Source organism: Dromaius novaehollandiae, chromosome 5 (assembly GCF_036370855.1).
Source record: "Dromaius novaehollandiae isolate bDroNov1 chromosome 5, bDroNov1.hap1, whole genome shotgun sequence".
NCBI classification, from domain to species: domain Eukaryota; kingdom Metazoa; phylum Chordata; class Aves; order Casuariiformes; family Dromaiidae; genus Dromaius; species Dromaius novaehollandiae.
In genome coordinates, this window is record NC_088102.1 from 63,883,797 (window position 1) to 63,904,395 (window position 20,599).

The 20,599-nt window shown below is 37.7% G+C and overlaps 1 protein-coding gene across 18 annotated transcripts in view; it reads right to left on the reverse strand.

Moving 5' to 3' along the window:
• SOX6 (SRY-box transcription factor 6) overlaps positions 1 to 20,599 on the reverse strand; it is a 386,297-nt gene that overhangs the window by 143,796 nt on the left and 221,902 nt on the right. For all 18 annotated transcript variants that reach the window (XM_064513069.1, XM_026104417.2, XM_064513071.1 and 15 more), the window contains 2 exons: positions 7,740 to 7,912; positions 4,056 to 4,124 (listed from right to left, as the gene is read on the reverse strand). In XM_064513069.1, coding sequence (XP_064369139.1) covers positions 4,056 to 4,124; positions 7,740 to 7,912 — 242 coding nt within the window. The remainder of the gene's footprint in view (positions 1 to 4,055; positions 4,125 to 7,739; positions 7,913 to 20,599) is intronic.

The window sequence follows — 20,599 nt, forward strand, 5'->3', positions numbered from 1 at the left end:
AAATAATGTAAATTAACCCAGTGGCACCCAGGGAATGATGCGTGTTTTAATAGTAGACTATTTCCACTTATATACATTGTTGACAGAAATCTTGTAAGCCTCTTCTAATGTTATTTTTAATTGTTCAAAGGGATAGCTAAATTGGATGCACTTGCTCATGAAAATCACTGCTTAAAAACTGACACTGTACCTCAGAAGACCAGAGTGGTACACAGTGTGTCTCATGTGATGATAACATTGCATCAGCAATGCCCTACTCCTGACTATTAGAGAACATACTGTACTCATTTCAAGTAGCTGTGCCATGAATAGGCCCATGGCCAGATGGAACTGGCACCTGTGCGACTCACATTTTATCATTGTTTCAAAAGGGGAGTGACAGGGAGAGTACTATTGTTTTTCCCTGTATACAAAGTATAGACAACAATCCACACCATCCTACGTAAGTGATCACGGTTTCCTGAAAAGGGTTGCACAAGAGAATTTTTAAAACTAACGCACACTCTGGATAAAATTGAGTATACTATCGGGGGCACAGCTTAGAATTCTACCAAGCCCAAAGAAAGAAGTGGGAGTATAAAGTTTTATTAGAAAATTGTTTTTCCCCTCAAGCCTCAGAGAGCATGATTCACCTCATCTCACTTCAGTTCTCTACACTATAGGCTTCCACATCCTTTATAGTTAATGGAGAGAAACAGCCATTTTAAGCAACAATTCACCTGACATATTTTAAGTGTCTACTTTAGGACAAGATGAATTGCATCCTAAAACTATTCACACTCTGCTTCTCTCTTTCACTATAAAACAATACGGATAATTAATTGAGTCACGGAGTCTATACTGTAGATATCTCCTTCTGATCTGATGAATTCCAACTCGAGTCACTAGTGTGACTTCACGGCAACTACTTCAGGCTCCGTGCCGAGGTTTCCTCCAAAGACCCCGGGAGGGTGCCCGGGAGAACCAGTGCAGCGTTGCATCGCTGGGCTGCCTGCATCTCACCTACAGCCCTCAGGGAGCTACAGGTCTCCACAAACTGCAATGCTCGTAACCAATTCAACAGCAACAAACCCGTTACAAACTGCCAAGGAGACCTAGCAACTAACTTCTATCACAAGCAAGTCCTTGCTACCAAAACTGCCACCAAATTAGTCAGAACAAATACCCAAAGAAGAACCACCTGGCTCATGAGCGAATGGACTATGTAAGCTGGTGTTTAGCCTAGGAAACAAACTGCTCCATAATCCTAACAAACTTTTCTTAGAATGCTCCTTGTAAGACCAGTATGCGTTTGATAAGGCAACTGCCCCACAGCCCTAGTGCTTCACAGTGGCACCCAGGAGGTTCCCAAGGACAAGAAGCCCACTACCGGTCTGGCCCACAAACTGGGACAGAAAACATGCCGAAAGTCACTCGTTAGAGTCACCTGACATGCACAAGTAAAACTTGTTCCATGTACATATATATATTTATATATAAATATAAGTAAGGAGCCCAAACTACTAAGGAACTATGGAGTAAGAGTAGCTTATATTGGCAAGGACTTTAAAACAAATGCATTTAGCGAAGGGTCACTGAGAAACAGTTTAGCTCGCATGAACAGGACTGTCATTTGCACCAGTTAAAACACTTGTTTGAATATACATATAGGAAAGGACGCAAAAGAAAACTTGCGAAGGGTTCAGCATTACGCAAGAGGAAACTTGGGAATGAACAAGAAAATGAACCTGCAGACTATTCTAGCACAGCATTTCCCGGGAATCAGTGGAAGGGTAAATCTTCACCATGCTCAGGGGAGTACTATGGGTATTGTGCCATTAACAGAAAGGCATCAGAAATGATGCCCTTTTTTTTAGAAAGTCTTTCCTTTGAGGCAATATGTTCAAGTTACAGCAAAATCCTTTGAGGGAGAGAGATTTTTATTTTATTGCTCCAGCACAACTTTAGAACTGACCCTTAAATATTGGAAGGCAATCAGCATAGGAGTTCATTCCCAAGAAAGAAGAGATGAGACTGGGAACACCAGTAAAGCTCCTGGAAAGCAATGAGTGTTATATGAGTCACCGTTTCTTCACATTGCCTCAAACTGATGTACTGTAAAGAAGATTTTATAGAGACTCTCCAGGAAATTGGTGGATTTCTAATTGCCATAAAGAGGGTAGCAACTGGTATTCACATAACATTTGTTTCATGGAGTCATAAGCCGAGAACATTGTGTGCACTTTGCCCTGACAGAAATCTCTTTGAAGCCTAAATCTTTCCTTACAATAAGAAGGATAATAATAGCACAAAAAAAGAACTTCAGATTTTTGCCTTTCTGTAGGCTTTTGGCTCTTGTAGTTTATCAAAACCAGCAACTGTAAAAAAAAAAAAAAAAGTTTCTAAAATTATGACATGATAATATAAACCATTACACCTGAAAAAGATTATGTGGAGTGCTATAAAATATGATCCAAAAAATTTCCCCAAATTAAAATTTATTTATGTCACTTTAAACTTTTGGTGATTTCCAACGTCCTAGGGCTCCTATGGCATCTTTCTGACTGGCACTTGGCTCACAACGCTCTTGGTACCATTTGGGGATGTAGAGGAGAAATTAATAAGACTCAGACGACTTCTAGACACCTCCCTGAAAACGGCAAACTAAGACACGAAGTGCCTTTAAATTTGTTACTACAGCGCAGGATACTTCTAAGTAAAACATAACCACACTCTCAAAATAGATACAAAAATGACCTGGTGATGATTCCTTTTTTTTGTGTCCTAATTTTTAAAGGAATTTTAAAAAATTAAAAATATTGCTCATGCAAATTACTCTCTTTTTGTTCAACAGATTAAGCCATGTTTCCTTCTTCACTCTTCTGCCAAGTAAAGATTTTTTTATATGCGGTAAAATGATTCATTGTTTTCGGAAGCCAGATTTGCAAATAACAGCTAGAGGAGAAGGTGATGCATTTTTCACTTTCACTACTGCTTCATATCTTCCACCCCTTACGTATCCCTAACAGAACATGCAGTCATCTTTTCAAAACTGCAGTCTTCCAATAGGCGATGACAAGAATGATGCTTTAAATTCAATCATGTCTCTCAGCCCAGGTATCAGCACATTTATAAATGTTAATTAAATCCATTAAAGTCCAAGTGAAACTGCATTATAAAATCTGCAAAAGTATTTACAAGCACATCGGATTTGGGATGAGGGGAGGGAAGGCTTCATTTTTGGCATATAACAACATGGCAACCAGCTGATTAGGGGAAAAACAGATCATCCAAACTTATAAGAAATGACTGGCAGCACAATCAGCTATCGGACCAGAATGAAATATGTGAGTCAAAGAACAGACCCATGGAAATGCTTTCAAGCAAAATGGGAAGCAGAAAAGGTAATACAGTCACGTGTCAGCAATGCTTGTACACACATCACTCTCCACCTGCATATATACTTGAGAAAGAGTCTATTTGCACAAAATTAAAGGAGGCTCTGAATAGAGGCACAGACAACAGAACGCCTCCAGAATGCTCCCAAATCTGTGAAGGTATAATTACCCAAAAGGAACATGGCATACATATACCTGTAGGTCACTGAGCATCAGCAGACTTGTGCCTGGACCTAGAGCTGTTTCAATGTCTATGGTCCTATTCTACAGCTGTTTGCTTTAGTTAATGAAATTGAAAACATTCCTTGTGTTTTCCAAAATAAGCTTTTCCTTATAAAGCCAATTTTGCCTTTGTAGAATAAGAAAATCTATAAACAATAATTAAAACTCTGCTTTTACTCTACAGAATATAAATCAAATTGATGGCAGACTTCAGAGTTAAATGGTAAGACTTAAGAGATAACTCATAACTTTCAGAAGAAAACTTTGCTTATTAAATAAAAGCTCTTTCCACCAAAAAGATGTTTGGCAATAATTTTCAAAGGCACGAAGACCCTCCATAAAGAGCATCTTTACTGAGGCTTATTAGTAAAGCATGTGGCTGCTTTATTTTAGGTCCTTCCCCCTCCATAAATGGAATTTAAGTATAATCAGAAGAGAGCAATAAAACACACTGACCTGAATTTGCTGCTGCAGTAGATTGATTTTGTGCTGCTGTTGCAGAAGTTGCTGCTGTTGTCTTGCAATCTATTAGAAATAAAATCTCCATTAAATTAAAACAGCAATATTGAAACTTCAATATTACTGAGTGAAAACTTCTTATTACTTATTCTTTATTATATGTTTATTGAGCATCATTTTTTTAAAATGAAGACTATTTTAGAAGTACCTGTACACATGATGAAAACATTATACAACAAATGAAAACAATGGTGTAAACATGAGGCAAACAAATGCAATATGCAAATGCAGTTATCCAGTAAGAAATACGTATTTTAAGCACATAGGCCTCAACTCAGCAAAGCACAAAAACATAGGCTTAGCTGTGTGCATGTGAATAATCTCATCACTATTCAATAGAGCATTTAAGCCTGTGGTGAACTTTGACTATGATGCATTACTGTTAGCTACAACAGGAATGAAACACATGCTTAAAATTATGTGCTTTGCTGAATGGGGATGGGATTACTCAGGTGCTTAAGGTTAAACACACATTTTCCTGCTTTGCCGATCTGAAGCCTTAGCTAGTATTTATAGATGTTTCACTATTCAGCACAAGCTCTTAGGGCAAGCTTCTCTAACTTCATTCACAACAAGCGGTATGTTACTTCTTCTGCAAGTCTCAAAATCTTCCTTGGAGCCACTCAAGGCAGTGGAGTCTTATTCTATGTCAAAGACAGCAGTACTTGATGCTCAGTAACCCATCCTCAACATAATCTGTCAAATACATAGATATCCTTACTCTCCTTTTGGCAGTTCAGTAAGGGATCTGGAAAGGTAAAGGCTTAATACATCTCTGCTCTAACATGAGTGGAAGGAAGCAAAGGTGCAGGGCAGGGAGGACAGAGAGGCTAACACAGAAGAAGCTCTTGCTAGGCTCCTCCGTTCCTCCAGGAGCGGCACTCGGGAGCAGAGGGGAAAAGGCTCCTTCCCCCAGGCCGCAGAGCCGCTCGTGCTCACGGTAACACCGGCTGCCGTAACAGGGAAGGAGCTGCGGGAGCCAGCTGAACAACTGGAGTCCTGCTTTCGAAGGGTGACTGCTCAGCAGACTGAAACAAGGATTAGATTTGTGTTTCCTAGAAACCCCAGCTCAGCAGTTTTGCTACCTTCATTTCTCAAGTATAATTTCCCCTCCTATAAATATTTATTGAGAGCAGAGAAACCACATAAAACAGCATGAAGTTGGTGACAAAGGTAGTCTGGTCACTTGAGTCCATCATTTCAGTCCTGGCAATAACCCTCCTTGTCTCCTTCCCTTTCCTCTTCCTAGCATGCGCTATCTCTCTCTCTCTCTGATGAAATATATAGTTTAATAATATATTAAGTGCATATATTTTAATTTTGAGAAAGCTAAGTAAAATGTTTCTTAGATAAAGAGATTACAGTAAACGTAGCAAGGTCAATTTGGAAATAAACAATCACGTAGCCTTAGCGCAAACTGTTCAGATAAAGCACCTCATAAGGAATCTGCAGGTACGTATTAGCAGCTTGTAATTGTGCACACACAGAGATCAAGTTTGTTATCTCCTTAATCTCTCACACTTTGTTGCCTGGAAATAGTTCTGGGTCTTTTTTTTTCCACGGCTACAATTAAAATTCACTTTTGCGTGGCAGATCAACACAAAACCCATACATATTTTAAGCCTTACATATGGCCTCAAAGAAACAAATTGATCTCCTTGTGTTACTGGGTCTGGGATCAGGGCAAAGCACTGCTCAGAAAAGTAATCAAGCCACTATCAGAGCCTGCTGCACTGATGCCCGTAGTAGGGCTCAAACACCCTTTATCAACCTGGTGTTCAAATATTTCTGGACGAATCTCCCAGTAAAATGAATTAGAGCATGGTGAATGAGGACTGAGAATGAGGCCCTAGTCTGCTAATGAAAAAGCTAGCTCAAGCAGGGCTGCCTGTGTGACTCGGTAATACAGGGGCAGCTCCTAGGATCTCGGGGCTTCTAGTAATTACTGTCAGAGCTGTGGTCAGCAGCAGCGCCTATGCTTGGGAAAGCTACTGTAATGGTAACTCTGCTCCAGAAACACCTGTATGAGCGCTTGAGTACCGGTTTTAATTAGTAACATACCGAGTGCGCTATTCCATCTTAGGACTGTAGTGCCTGTCACTAAAGATAAGTTCTGGCTGGTTTCTGTCCACATTGCCCCTGCTGCTTATACCTCAGAGAAGGTAATCGAAAAATAATTGTGATATTCAGCTTCAGAAAGGAATTGCTTGCAATTACATGCTGAAACCAGACTCCAAATGGAACGGCATCATGATCGTTCTTTCTGACAGTTGTATGTTTTTTCACAGATACACAGTATCCTAATTTGAGAGTTGTTTGGAGCTGCTGGTGACCTGGCTGCTACTTTCCATAGTAAGTCCAAGCCAAGGCAATGGTGAGATCTTTGTTTACCTTGTGTGAGTAAAGGCACTGATCTGCTCGAGTTCAGATTGCTGGTCAACAGTTTTTTGTAACCATTTTTACAATATAATACCATTTGAACATTCATTTCCTGATGAAAAGCAGAAATATACCACTAGACATCTAACGTCAATGATTCCTCTTAGATTGAACAGTACTGTGTTAGAAAATGTATCCAGTACACTGCAATGCAATTACCATAGCACAGTCTAGATGTATAGGCTTGACAAAGTAAAGTAGGGTACACAAGCACCATGTGGCTCAAATTCTGAATTTTATTTGCCTATCGGTTGAGCTACATGCTCGCTTCATTGAGCATGACAACCTAGTTTTAAGTGTCATTTAATTTTCATTTTGAAATATAATTACAAAGTGTTCACTGTAAGATATCACTCGTCTGCAAATGTGTCAAGATTAATTTGTGCTAGCTTATTCACAAGTGTCAATAGTTAATTACTGTGTCATCTCTGGATGGCTAAATGACATTCTAACTTCTGATTTTTTACAGTGTTCCTTTATGTTATTTTCCATTAGGGGATGAGTCCATATTCCTACATGTGGGCAAATACTCAAGCACATAAAATACCAGACGTCACAACTCATTAAAATCAACAGAGCATATATTGCTGTATATATCCTATAAAATACATTTAACTGAAAAGATAATTCTAGTAATAATGTCAGATTCCTAAAAACCACACATTAATTTGGATCTGTCTGATCTAATGCCTAGGGGACTAGCGTATGGGATCACTGCTGTCACACTTTTGTACAAAGAGAAGAGAACAGCTCTTTGGACAATTGGTCTTTTAAAATAAGGTTTGTTTGGTTTTTTTTTGGGGGGGGGATAAAATATTTGAAGGTTTGGGAGTTGCTTAAGGTTTTCTATTCAATTATTTTCTTGTCAAAAAGAGGAAGAGTTAAATAATGCTCATGCTCTGGCTTATTGGTAACTCCTGAAATTGCATCTCAGTGCAAGCAGCAGGAACTGCAAAATCTATCAAATGAAATCATCGTAGGAAAGAAATTATTTGAATTTCCACACCCACTTTTTCTCTCAGGGTCCTATAATATTTTTCTCTTCATGGTAAAAAAAAGCAATTTCTGAAGATATTTAAGCTCTTTTAACAAAAAAGATGAAAGGAAGCACCAAGCAGAACAATGTTTATGATAAGCATTCTGCATGAAACGTTTTCACAGGTTTCTTTCCGGGAGCCTCACCTGTTCTTGCTGTTGGCGAGCAAGGTCCATTTGCTGCCGTTGTTTTTCAATTTGTGAAGCTGCCAGCTTTTTCTGCTCATCATGGGCAGCCAGGAGCTGCTCCCGTAAGCTGATCAGCTGGGTGATCATGGTGGAGAGCTGTCGCTCTTTTTCTGCCAGGCTTTCTGGTGTACCTAAATGTGCAGAAAAGATGTACTGTAAATATGACATAGACAATAGTTACCTAACAATATTCACAAAAAACTGGCTGGAGCACCAACAGGCTGATTTCAAGTGGCAGCTTGAATATACATTTTTCTAACAAATCCCAAAACATTTTAGCACATAGCTCTGCCCGTGCTCTAAGCAGTAGAGTCTGTAAAAAAATTGAAGCAAAAGAGAGACTGATATAGAGTATTTCTTTTTTATGACAGGAGTAATTAATGATGCACTGTGTACAAATCCCTGTATCTTTTCCATCTAAACCTGCCGAGTGTGATTAATACATTCTATATTGCTGTTCACAGTTTAATAAACATAGTTTTCTTTCACTTTACATATTGTGCATTTTTTAATATGTACAAATGTTAAAATACATACAAAAAAAGATGCTGTTCAGTGAAAAAAGCAGTTTAGTAATTTATTGATCATTTCTCTAAAATATCCATGTATACGGTGGGTCATTTGAGTAATGCAATCTTTGGTTACAGAATATGTATTAAAAATGAGCTATGCCTTTCCCTAAGAGAAATTGCTAACCTTAGAAAATGGCTTAAAAAATTTCATTTAACTTTCAAAGTTTACTCTATAGAGAGTACTTAATTAATATGAAACTACGGTACATTTATTCTTTGCACTAATGATGCTTAACAGTCTGTTTATGGGTAAATTGCATGGGTTTCCTAAGTAAAGAGTACAGGGTCCTTTTGCAAATCCATCCAAAAACACTCTGTCTTATGTATGAACATATTAATCCATCACAAGCAGCAATGTCAGCTCCTGTATTTGAGCCACACAGTGTTTTTGCCCACATGAGCATCGCAGACCCACAGTACTGTAACAGGCAGTATCATTAGGGTAAGGCAGCAGTTCAGGAACACGGGAAGAGCACCTGAAAGAGGTTTACAATTGGACACGGGATAAATGAACCAACCGCCTCTTGTACAGAAGAACCGAGAGCTAGAGAGGAAGCCAACCAAATCAAGACCTAGTCAAGTCTGTTATCTGCCCCAATGATAAGAAGATAGAGGGTATTAGCGCCCTTCCTTTCCCCCATTCACAATAGAGGACTTGAAGAGGAAGAAAATATGTGAGGAACAGGACCTGGGGGGGAATGGAGAAACTGTCACCAAAATTATGACTCCACCTTCTTCCCAGGGGTAAGATGGATATCTTCTAGGGAAGAGAAGAAAGAGGTTGACAGGTTTTATAAAGAGAGGGAAAACAAAACAGACCTGCCAAGCAGGTCACAAACTCGAGATGCTCTACTACTTACACCATGCTATGATGGGACCAATATTATTCTTAAACAGACATTCATTTGCAAAAGTGGCATAAAAGAAAACTTCAGTGTCTACATTTATTTTTTATGGAAAGAGAACTGCATGGCTTAAGTCATTCACTCTAAACAAAGCAAACCTCTAGAAACAAAATGCAACTGCTCTTTTGAACACTTCTTAATTGCATTTTACAACATAATGAAAGTACTAAAAATATTTAATTTCTTAGACTTCATTAATTATCTTAGTTTCAAAATAGTGTGCACAAACTGATGTTTGAGTACCCTGCAGTGACAAATCTTAACTCAGTATAGATGTGATGCAGGCCTCTGTTTGACAAGGAAACAGGAATAACTTCTCAAGTCTTAGTGGAAATTTTAAAAATGGTTAGAAAACTCCTCAGTCACTAAAAGTGTCTTTGATGCATGAAGTTAAAGCTGAAAGACACTCAGTTATTTAAACTAACTTACTGCAAAACTTCTGTGTGATACAGGCAATTAAAACAATAGAACACAGTTCTCTGCAAAAGCTTTTTTTTTTTAAATTAAAAAAAAAAAAAAAAAAGAAAAAGGTGAGCCTAGGCATGTAGGTAGCCCAGGGAAAGTGCTGCCTTCCTTCTGCCTTGCCAGGATCCATCAGCCTGTGCTGAACTCTGTGTTGTCGACATCAGTCCAATTTTCTGTGACTTCAGCATAGGCTTACCTTAACCCTCCTAAACTCAAACATGATTAAGTTTTGAAAACTTTGCAGCACGGATCAAGGGTTATTTACATGCTTTTGAGTTTGTTATTATATACTAAAATTTATTTTCACAGATAAAAGATTGTAGTAGTAAAGAAAAGCCCACCAACTCACCTACTATACCTAGGAAACATCAATTATTCCCCCTATTTCAGAAAGCCAATGGGAAGCGACCTGCTGCCTCAGATGATACTTACTGCCATTCACTGCCACCTGGGAAACCACAGCTTGAGACTTTCACATCTGTCAAGCAGCTTCGGAGTTGTGATGCAGGCTCAGATCTTAGAGTCATAAAATATTTTATACACCCAAGGCAGATATCAATCTCCTGCTCTGTTTTCATATTATTCCACGTACTTTGTATTTGCTTGATAACATGGATAGAAAGTTATCATAAAGGATGCCTTCTAAGGCTATGGAATTTGATTATTTTGTTACGATTAGTTAGAATTGTTCAATAAAGTTATTGCAAATGCATAAGGTCACTTCTTTTTCCTTTTTTGAATTTGATATAGCAGCAGGCATAAGTAACTTATTCAGTATAAGTTCTTATTCAGGAACTTAGAGTAATTGGGTTTGGGTCCTGTCCCCCCCCCCACGAGAAACACATCTAAAATGAATGACCCCATTTACAGTACTCTACTCTTTACTTTGTTCTGTGCCACGTAACCCAACAACAGGATTCAAACTGATGACCACACAATGTACACTGTGCTCCTGGAAAATACTGAGACCTCCACGAAGCTGCAAGACACCTAAATGAACACTGCGCAAGACACAAAAAAGCATAAGATGCAGAATGCATCTTGTTGCATGAACAGTGTGTGGGGAGGCATAATTTAATTTTAGAGTGGAAAATCCCAAATAATTTTTTTACAGTTTAAATACCAATAAAAGACAACTTGCTCAGAACACAGACCAGATTGAGCTGATCTGGCTGGGCCAAAACAGGTCACCAGTAGCTGTGCACCATCATCATCTGTTTTGCATCCACTTACTGCAGCAAGCAATGAGATTCCTGAAATCATTACCAGTAAATAAACTCTTCTGCTGACTTAAAGATGTATATAAATAAAATAAAAATACAACTATCTGTAAAATGTATTTGCCATAAAAACAGATAAAACAAAAAGCTTAGTAAAAAATATACAGTAAATATGCCAGCTTCCATAAAATACTATATATCGCAGCTCTCTTTCTCTGTTCTAATCCTATTCTCTTACTCCAAAGACAGCAGTGCATTTTTTTTCCATGGGGTCTTCCTTATCCCCAAAACACATCTGTCTTGAGTTTCTCTCAGATTTGTCAGGTGGATCAGTGCTCCCCAGGGCCTGCTCCATCTGAAGTATTTTAATTTGACTAAACACCTGATTTATTTTATCTCTCCGATGAGAAAGGCAGTTTGTCTTAATAGAGCCTGTCAGCCTACAGTCCCATTCACAGCAATTTACAGGCAGCCAGGGATGCTGGAAAAGAAGAGTGCTGTGATTCTGTATTTTATCCTCCTCCAGAAAGCACCTAAAAGCAGCTATTCACTGCTACTGCATGTGGCATTTTAGAACTGAATTAGCTTTTTATTCAAGTAACTACACTTGTTGTGAATAGCTTATCTGTAAAATTGCTACATTCACTACTGATTTTATTAACCTTTGGCTCTATCACAAAATGGTCTTCAGTTAGGAAAGACCTTTAAAATTGACACATTTTTCTTAGGGGCCTTTATTTCAGTGACTTCAGATATTCTGAATTTGATCCATTGACTCCCTTTACCAGCAGTATTTAAAATTTTGAGTGTTGATGGGAAGTCAATAGTGTTTAAGGACTTTTTTAAAAATGAAAATGGAATAACTATTCTCATCAAAAGTTCAGAAAAAACAGTTGTTATTTGTGATATTCCTGAGGATATATATTCTTGCCTTTGTGCTTATAATCATAAACTGGAAAATAATCTTGATAGTACCAACATTTTATTTTTTCTTTGTGTTTATTGTTTTACTTTTTCTCTTGATTTGAGCACAAATTGAGGTAAAATGGTCAAACTGAACAGAACCAAAGCATCAAAGAGAACTGTTGAGAAAGTCTGGTCACAGGTCAATCTAACCAGGAGTGAGAAAATAAAACATAGCTATAAATCTACTCAAAAAGAGAGAAGCGATCAACTAAACTCTACTTGTGAACCGAGATTACATTTAGACAGAATTTTGTTTATGGCAAAAACCTACCTTTTAAAACATCACACATTTAAAATACCACCCAATTTCTGGTACACAAAGTAATAGGAAGATCATCATATTTCTTGCAGTAAAATGCATTTTAAAAAACCCACAAAAATCACATCCCGCACTTTTAGCTGCCTAGGTTTAAGTATTTCAAAAAAGATTAAAAATCTAGTATTCTGTAGCTACGGATACAGAATATAACTATACTTCCTAAATAAATCTCTGCTTTACCATCTTACAACACTTCCATTATCTCTGTTCCTTCTACTACCTCTTCATGTATATTCAGTCTGTACACAGATGTATCTGCATGTCAACATAAGAGGCTATTCAATGTTAAATTTGGAACTGCCCTTGTGGCAAGTTGTCATGATACAGAGACAGAGTAATAACTTCTAGTAATGGAAAAAATACGCAGGAATAACAAACAATAGATATCTCAACCTACACAGTATAATTTAAACCAATCTCTTTGACACTCAGCAAAAGAAAGAAAGCTAAAATCACCTATTCTATCAAGTTAATAGAAGGCAAAACGATAGTGTCACAAATAAAGTTTCAAGGCCTGATCTGAAGCTTGCTGAAGTGGGATTCTTGGCTGTGACACTAAAGTGCTGTGGGTTTTTGAGTATGCTTGCCTTAGTTTCCCCATGTGTACACAAAGTAAAATACTACCAATCAGAGGTTTTTATGCCCAGTTAGATAATGCTTCTGAAGTGCTTGGAGATCTTTGCATGAGTCTCTACAGAGCCGCAAAGCATTATCGGTTCTCTTGAATTCTGTGATTAGCGTAAAGCATTAAAAATATCATCCTTGTTTACATACTGCATCTGAACTAACTTTTGTCCCATACATCTACAGGAACTACAAATTAATACACCACAAATGATTACTCACACAGATAGTGTGAATTTTATGAAATGAAGAGACAGAAATGCAAGAAAGAAGTGTGGACTTTGCCAGAAGCTAAGAAGGGCTTTAAATCACATAGCTGCAGTTCCAAAGTATCATCAATGATAGCAGTTCAACCAGCAATCAAAAATGATTTTGAATCAAGTTAAGTAATTTCAGCATTAAAAAAAAAAGCCTTTATGAATCAATTCCTCTTTTTTTTTATGGACATTGTTTGAGAAGAAAGCAAAAACACAATGCTGGACATAAAAGAAAGTGTATTTGATCTTAGCTGCCCAGAGATAACCTGGTTAAACCATTCTGTCTAACACGGCAGTCGCAGCACACATCAGATAGGCTGTGATGTCTCTACTTCACAGGCTCTGTCCAGCGTTTAGCATTTACCCTTTTTTGATTGGGTCACCTTTTAAATGCCACAAAATAGGGCAGCAAAAGTCAACAAAAATAAACAGGGAAAACAGAAGAAAGTAACAATCTAATGGAAGGCCCTGGGAGATAAAAGTCACTTTCTGAGGGCTGCCTGACTAAGGAGCTCCCTTCCCAGTGCAATAGCATCTAATTTGAGTTCTAACTCCAACAGCAGTTTAAAAAGCTTTCCACTCTAAAGGGCCCCAAGTGCATCATAAAGATAAAGCATCTCAGTAGAAAAAAAACACAAAGACCTCTATTATCTTATCAGTCTTTGGTTACAACAGCTGAACCAATATGAGTAAGTTCTGAATGACTTTTTTTCCCCTTCTTTTTATAACACTATAATACTGGAATTTCTTTATTTCATGATCAGTTAGCAATTGTTGATGTTCCCATATGCTACTGTCCGGTCCTTAGTCAATAAAAAGTTTTATAAATGCTTCCATTGTGCTTTGTAGCATCCTAGTGCAGAAGGCTGCCCAGTAAACATGTCTAGCATGCAAACCACAGTGGATAGCTTCTCTAGTGAAGGTGTGAGATTCCCCCTCCCTTTACGTCTCAAAACAGTTCTGTGTTTTAAATTTTCGACAAGAAAAAATAATATCCTATGTACATAGACAATAATGGGAATTAACATTAGTAACTATCAAACACATGTGGTAGAGCAAAATCTTTTTGCCAGATTCAGAAAGCCAAAAAATGTCTTAAGTTAGGTCTGCTTATGACAAGGATAAAAATGCTTGACTAATGATCTGCAGGATTCTTCCTCGCTTCAAATACACTAAACCTCAGCTGCTTACGCCATTTCTTAGATATCAGTAATCAGAAAACAATGTGATTTGCAGAACAGGGAAGTTTCAATATAATCTACAACTCATCATGAGTCAGACTATCTTTTCTAGACTAGCAATAAAATTGCAGGTAGTAGACTGAGGATAACACGACTTCAGCAAGGTCCTTATGACCCTCCGTTTTCCCCTGTCAGTATGTCTAGGTATAGGTAAGGGAGCGGGTAGGGCCAACACTGTGACCGCAGAGCTCGCCGCACCCCCGTCACCACAGCCACCTCTCTGGCTCTGTGTAAACTCATCTGCAGGCGAGTCACGCAGCAAACCTCAGGGTCCTGGACCCACCATCGTTCAGTCTGGATCACAGTCAGGCTTTCAGCCAGCCCACACATCCATGCTTCCCAACCACGGAAGAAAGCACACATGCAGAAGAGCCAGTGCCCCCCCAGGTCTCTCCCTGACATCGAGCTGGACTAGAGACAGGACATGAATGTGCACCCCTCGGCCTAAGTGCCCTCACAAGTCTCCTCTTCATCACTGCAGCTCTGAGTGTTTGTGCTCCAGTGTACCCTAGCTGACCATCTAACGGGTTGGCTGTTTTTCCCTTCAGGGATTCTTCTCAGAAGGATTTGAAGTATCTATCCCTTCTTCAGACTGCTTAAATCACAGAATTGTTTATTCTGCATTCAGAATAAATAACCCACAGGAATGTACACAGTAATCCCGTTGGCTATTTTTCCTAAGGATTTAGCGTTGCCTGACGGCAACCCAGGCAGGCTTACCTGTTTTAGGATGTCTCAGCAAATGCTTGTACCTCAGCTTTGCTCCTGCAAATAACCAACCTCATTGTCCTGAGACAATGTTTCTTTGGCATTTAACAATTGTTTTGATGGCAGGTATTTGCTGGCCTTCTGTTCTGACATTGTTTCTTAGCAATTCTAAAGTGTTCCCTGAGGAATATCTCATATTGAGAGGTTTTCCTGCTTGATTGTTTCACACAACAGTTCTAATCGACTAAACCAATACATGCAAGAGAAAACATTGCAGTGACCAGGCAACATAAAATATTCATAAATTATTACCAAACAGCTCCAAAACTGCCAAGGAAAGTAATCTCAGCTAGGTATGGGACTGGACTGCAGAAGTAGTTCCTGGTCTATTCATGGGCAGCACAATGATACATTGTCCCATTTTTGGGGATGTGGTAAATCCATAGTTGAATCCTAAAATGGAATTGACTGCAGGAACGTAAGAAAGAATATCATGTTAGCCAGTGCTTCAGCCTCCCTCTCCTGCAAACCAGCTCTGAGGGAAACAGAAGAACTTTAAGAGATCTAGTGGAGTCCTTACTCTTTCTCTCACACAGATGAAAAGAACTGTAGATGATATACTAATCTTTGGAGGATTTTTTTAACTATGACGTTTAGCTGTTTTGGTACTATCCCATATATATAATAAGAATGAACAAATGAATGAAAGAAAGAAAAAGAAAGAAAAGAAAGACAGATTTGGAGAAAGGAAAGGAGAAAGGAGAAAGGAGAAAGGAAAGGAGAAAGGGAAAGGGAAAGGGAAAGGAAGGGAAGGGAAGGGAAGGGAGAAGGAAAGGAGGAGGAGGAGGAGGAGAGGGAGGGAGGGAGGGAGGGAGGGAGGAGAGAAGGAAGGGAAGACGGCTGGTTTTTAGAATGACTCTCAGATTGCAGAAGACCTTGTCACCTTACATTCTAAACCAGATCAGAAGTACAGATTATTTCAAGTGTTAGTTTGTGCATGTGCCTGTGCAAGAAAAAGGAGAACAAAATTTTTGAATGAATTATTCCTAGGGTTTTTCAGTAGCAAATAGAGATATGGTTATATATGTTTTAGTGATTTCCATGGTTTTAGACATGGTTCGTACATACTCAGTAAGATTTGTTAAGACTCTACGTGAAAATACACATTACACATTCCAACTAAAAACTTGCAGATATCCTGTTCTTGCTGAAATAGAATATAATGATACAGCAGAGGCCACAGGCTGTGAGTACTCTGTACAGTGACACAAACACTAAAGGATGATGTACAGAGAAAAGAAAAATGAGTAGTTTTATTTTGTTAACTGAGAATATTGTAGCCCAGGGCAGAGGAAACCAAAATAAAATGAACACGGTGGTGTTTATATAGAGAGTAAACTTTGTATCGTTAATATTATTATTGACTCTACTAAACTCTTAATTCCAATAACTAGGGCTCCAAAAACTACGTTGGAAATTTTCTTTATTTACAACAGTATGAAAACCTAGGCCATATTTCCATAAATACAATTTGTCCATATAGACCAGACATATCAAGTCAACCCAGTGGTTGCCCTTCCCTATTATTTTGTTTCTAAACCTGACTCAAAACACACTGGTCCTTTCATTAACTTCAGTTGGATTTAGTAATTGTCAGAGGACAAATAGCAGATGCATCAAATAAAAGTGCAAATATCTCATCACAGAACATTACGGAAAAAATGTTTTTTTAATAACATTCTATTCCATAGTTTCTTCAGAAATTCATTATATAAGATAGGCAGAAATGTTAGTCAAGAAGTCAAGCAACTTGACTAATATTTCTGCCTATCTTATATAACACCGTCCTGGCTTAGGTCTAAGGCTACTTTGTCCTGACAGCATCATTTGAGGACACGTGGACAAAACTGTATTACTAATAGAAATTTTAAAAGAACTTTCTTACTAAATTCTTAACTCTCACCATGAGCAGGTTATAGCTTAATATGAAACTATAGGTGTGAAACTGAGAATGAAGCGCTTACACTGAGTGCCCACCTTCCATGTCAACCTTTAGAGGGATATCAACACAAGAGCATTTTGCCTTAAACATTATTTTCCTTTCTGAGTTATTCATTCTAATATTTTTTTTTGCTCTTCTGCCCCCTGCACATTACTGAACAGAGTTCCACTGCAATACTAGTGGCTCTGTATCTTAACTCAGTTACGTAATCTTTTACATATTTGAAAGTAATGGAAAACCCCTGTTCTCCATTTCTAGAAAATAAGAAAACTATTTTAGTTCTAGTTGGATATTTGCACCTGTGCCTTGATGCAAAGGGATGGATGATCTGACTTAGGAATGCTAAGCCACCTTGAATATATGTATAATAGTTAGCAGTAAAATGTATAAGGAAGACTCATTTTTGTAACTTCCTCTTTTAGATGTGAAATGAAGATATTTTGTTTTGTTTATATATAATCATAGGTAATGTCTTTTTTGGAATTACAATGTTGAGAGTCACAACTGATGAGAGTCTGGAATAAGTAGGATCCTTATCAACCAACATGAAAAGATTAGGAGTCTGCTGAAGAAAAAAAAATGTAAATGGAGAATTTGGGACTGATTTTGAAATTGCTCCATTTCTTTGATTATTCTTTCATAACAGCATACAGCTGGATAAAAATCATTTTGTTTCAATATTCAATTTTAACTTTAACAAGCGATTTCTGGGTACCATAGTACCCTTCAAAATGAATCTTATTTTTTTTATTATGTAAACATGACACAATTCCAAGCAATCTATACAATTTTTCATTCTTTTTAAACTAGTCTCTCTTCCTGTTGCACTACAAGTGCAAAGAAGTGCTTGTTTGAAAGGAAGAGCTCTCCAATTAAAACATGTATCTTCAATCACAGGGCTGTACTGAATATCTGTCCTAGTAATCTTATTCTGGAAAGAGAATTGTATATGTGCACACATAAAAACGACTGGGAGGAAGCTGAGTTTAGAGGAAGTTCGTTTAATACTTCTTTTGATGAGTACAGCTCGTATGAATTAGTTGACATTAATTTTCTTGTACAACAGGAGTTACTGTTATTTGCGATTTCGTTAGCTGACAATTGTCTTTCACAAGAAAGTGTATGCTCTACAAGAAGCTTTTGCTGATTTGTTCAGTCTTCTTACATTGTCTAACCTATAGATTAATAAGGAAGCTGAGCAAGAATCATATGTTTTAAATAAGTTTTCCATTTCAAACAGTAAGCTACAGAAAAAGAAGCTTTCAATAGCATTTTTCCCTGCTTTTTGTCACAGTTTTTGCAGAAATAACATGACTCTCCCCTTTCAATAGTGAGGAATACTTTGCACTGTAATGTCTATAGATGCATAAATGAGGTGATGATAAGAAAGGTGACAGTTGAACTCCATAGAGCTTTTATGCGTACTCCTGCACTTGGACATGTGTAAAACCAGTGAAAAAACATGTCACCACCTTATCTTCCTGAGATGCTAATCATGTTTGCAGGAGGGCGGTGTTGTGCCTGATACGGAACCTGTACCTGTGTGCTAGAAGATCCATAAGAAGGGGGATGAGGATGAATCCTTTCCGCTAAGGGTGCAAGAAGGGGAGAGATCCTCTTCCCAAGTGCCCCAGTAGCTTCCACATTCCAAAGGTCTTTTTTCCTATTTTATAAAGAGGCTAATAGATTTACACATTAGGAGTCACTCATTAGCAGCCACTATTAGAGTTCACATGCCTTACAGCTAACACTGAGGATCCCTCTCCAAAAACACTCTAATAATCTTGCCTCTCTTCCTATACTCAAAATCATAACCCAAATGTTTTCCTGCTGCTGCATCCAGAATGCACAATATACACAGGAGAGAAAAAGATGTGCCCCTGTGAAATGTACTCGGACTTAAAATATCTTGAGGTTACTTTTTCAATATGTTGTTAAATAAGTTACTTCCATGAGTTTTTAGTTAGTAGTTATTAGCTACTCCACTCAGAAATGTCTAAATATAAATATGAGGAGTATTAGTACTGCAAAATTTATATACTTTAAATATAGATTTTAATTTTGATCTTAATTACATGTTTATCTTTCATGTCTTACAAATACAAACAAGTATATCAATGAAAAACTTATATTTGCCTCTGAAGATTTTTATTGCCTCTGGTGATAAGTAATGATGAAGCAAAGTTTACTGCAAAACAAGGACATTAGCATAGCCTGTCTATCATGGAAGCTGTAAAGAAGAAACTTCCTACTTCATCTGAGAGGAGACAATTTAGTCAAAAGCCTTTGATATGTATGGAAGAGCAACAACATTTTATACATTTAGAATGTACTACCCTTGATGCAAAGCCTACAGAAGTCAGTTGAAGGATTTACACTGATTTCAGTGGGCTTTGAAACAGGTCCATTGATATGTTCATTACTAATGGCATTAGGTGATCAAAATTGGAAGCTTCAGACTCGTGAATCTTAATATTATTTTAAATTTTATTCATAATCAAATAGTTTTAAGTTAAAGTGTTACTTATCTGCTACACAGAACCTGTTCCTCTGTAGAACCAATTCAGCAGAGCATACTAATGTTACAAAAATGTATTACTTTAAGTCTTTTGAAATAACAACAATCTCACTGCAAGGATATGGGAAACAAAACCCAAACAAATAAACCATGCTTCTTGTTCCCTCAAGATTCATTAAAGAAAAGAAAAGAAACTGAGTATATTCCAGATCAAATTAGAATTCTGTGACAAGCTTGTTGTGTCCCTATGAAATATGCTCCCACATGATCAAGGCAATTTTCTAACTGTGGAAAAACTCCTAAATCACATTAGCCAGCGCACAACAGAGGTGGCCTTCATTTATAGACTGAAGTTCCACCCCTACCCTTCCAGTGTTCTGCTTTAATTATCCTCTAACCGCAAGCATGACTATATTTAGCCAGATGCTTCTTAGAAGCAACTAGAAGTACAGTTGGAGATTTTCTTAATTTAATTTATTTGTATACCTAGCTGATCACAAACCAAAATATTTAACGCAATCCTTCACTACGGGATCACTGGTAATGAAACTGCTCACAGCCCCAAAGCAGAAAGTAGTATCATGTTATTTTGCTGTGCTTATATAGGTATTCTACAATTCAGAGAGGATCACTCAGAATGAAAATATAAATACTACCTATTTGAAAGACTTAATGTCATTTATTCAAAAGCCTGAACTTTAGGCACAACTTTAGGGGCAGTCTAAGGCTAGTTCAGAATAAAGCTTAAATCATTTGGAGCATATAGAAAACACATGAAGAGATTTTTAATTCCATTATAACAGCTTTAAAATTCAAAGTATTATAAATAGTACTGGGATATCTTTAAGAAATCAGGGACCTCTGATTGCTCTTCTCCCCTTAAGACAACAAAAATCTGTCTAAGTTGCATTTTTGACTACTTTATTTCTACAGCGAACATGGTTTCCTGGTTATTTTTCCCTCATGACAAAACAGTAAGCCTAAAAACACAACTGAAGAAGAAGTAGAAATAGGGAAAAGA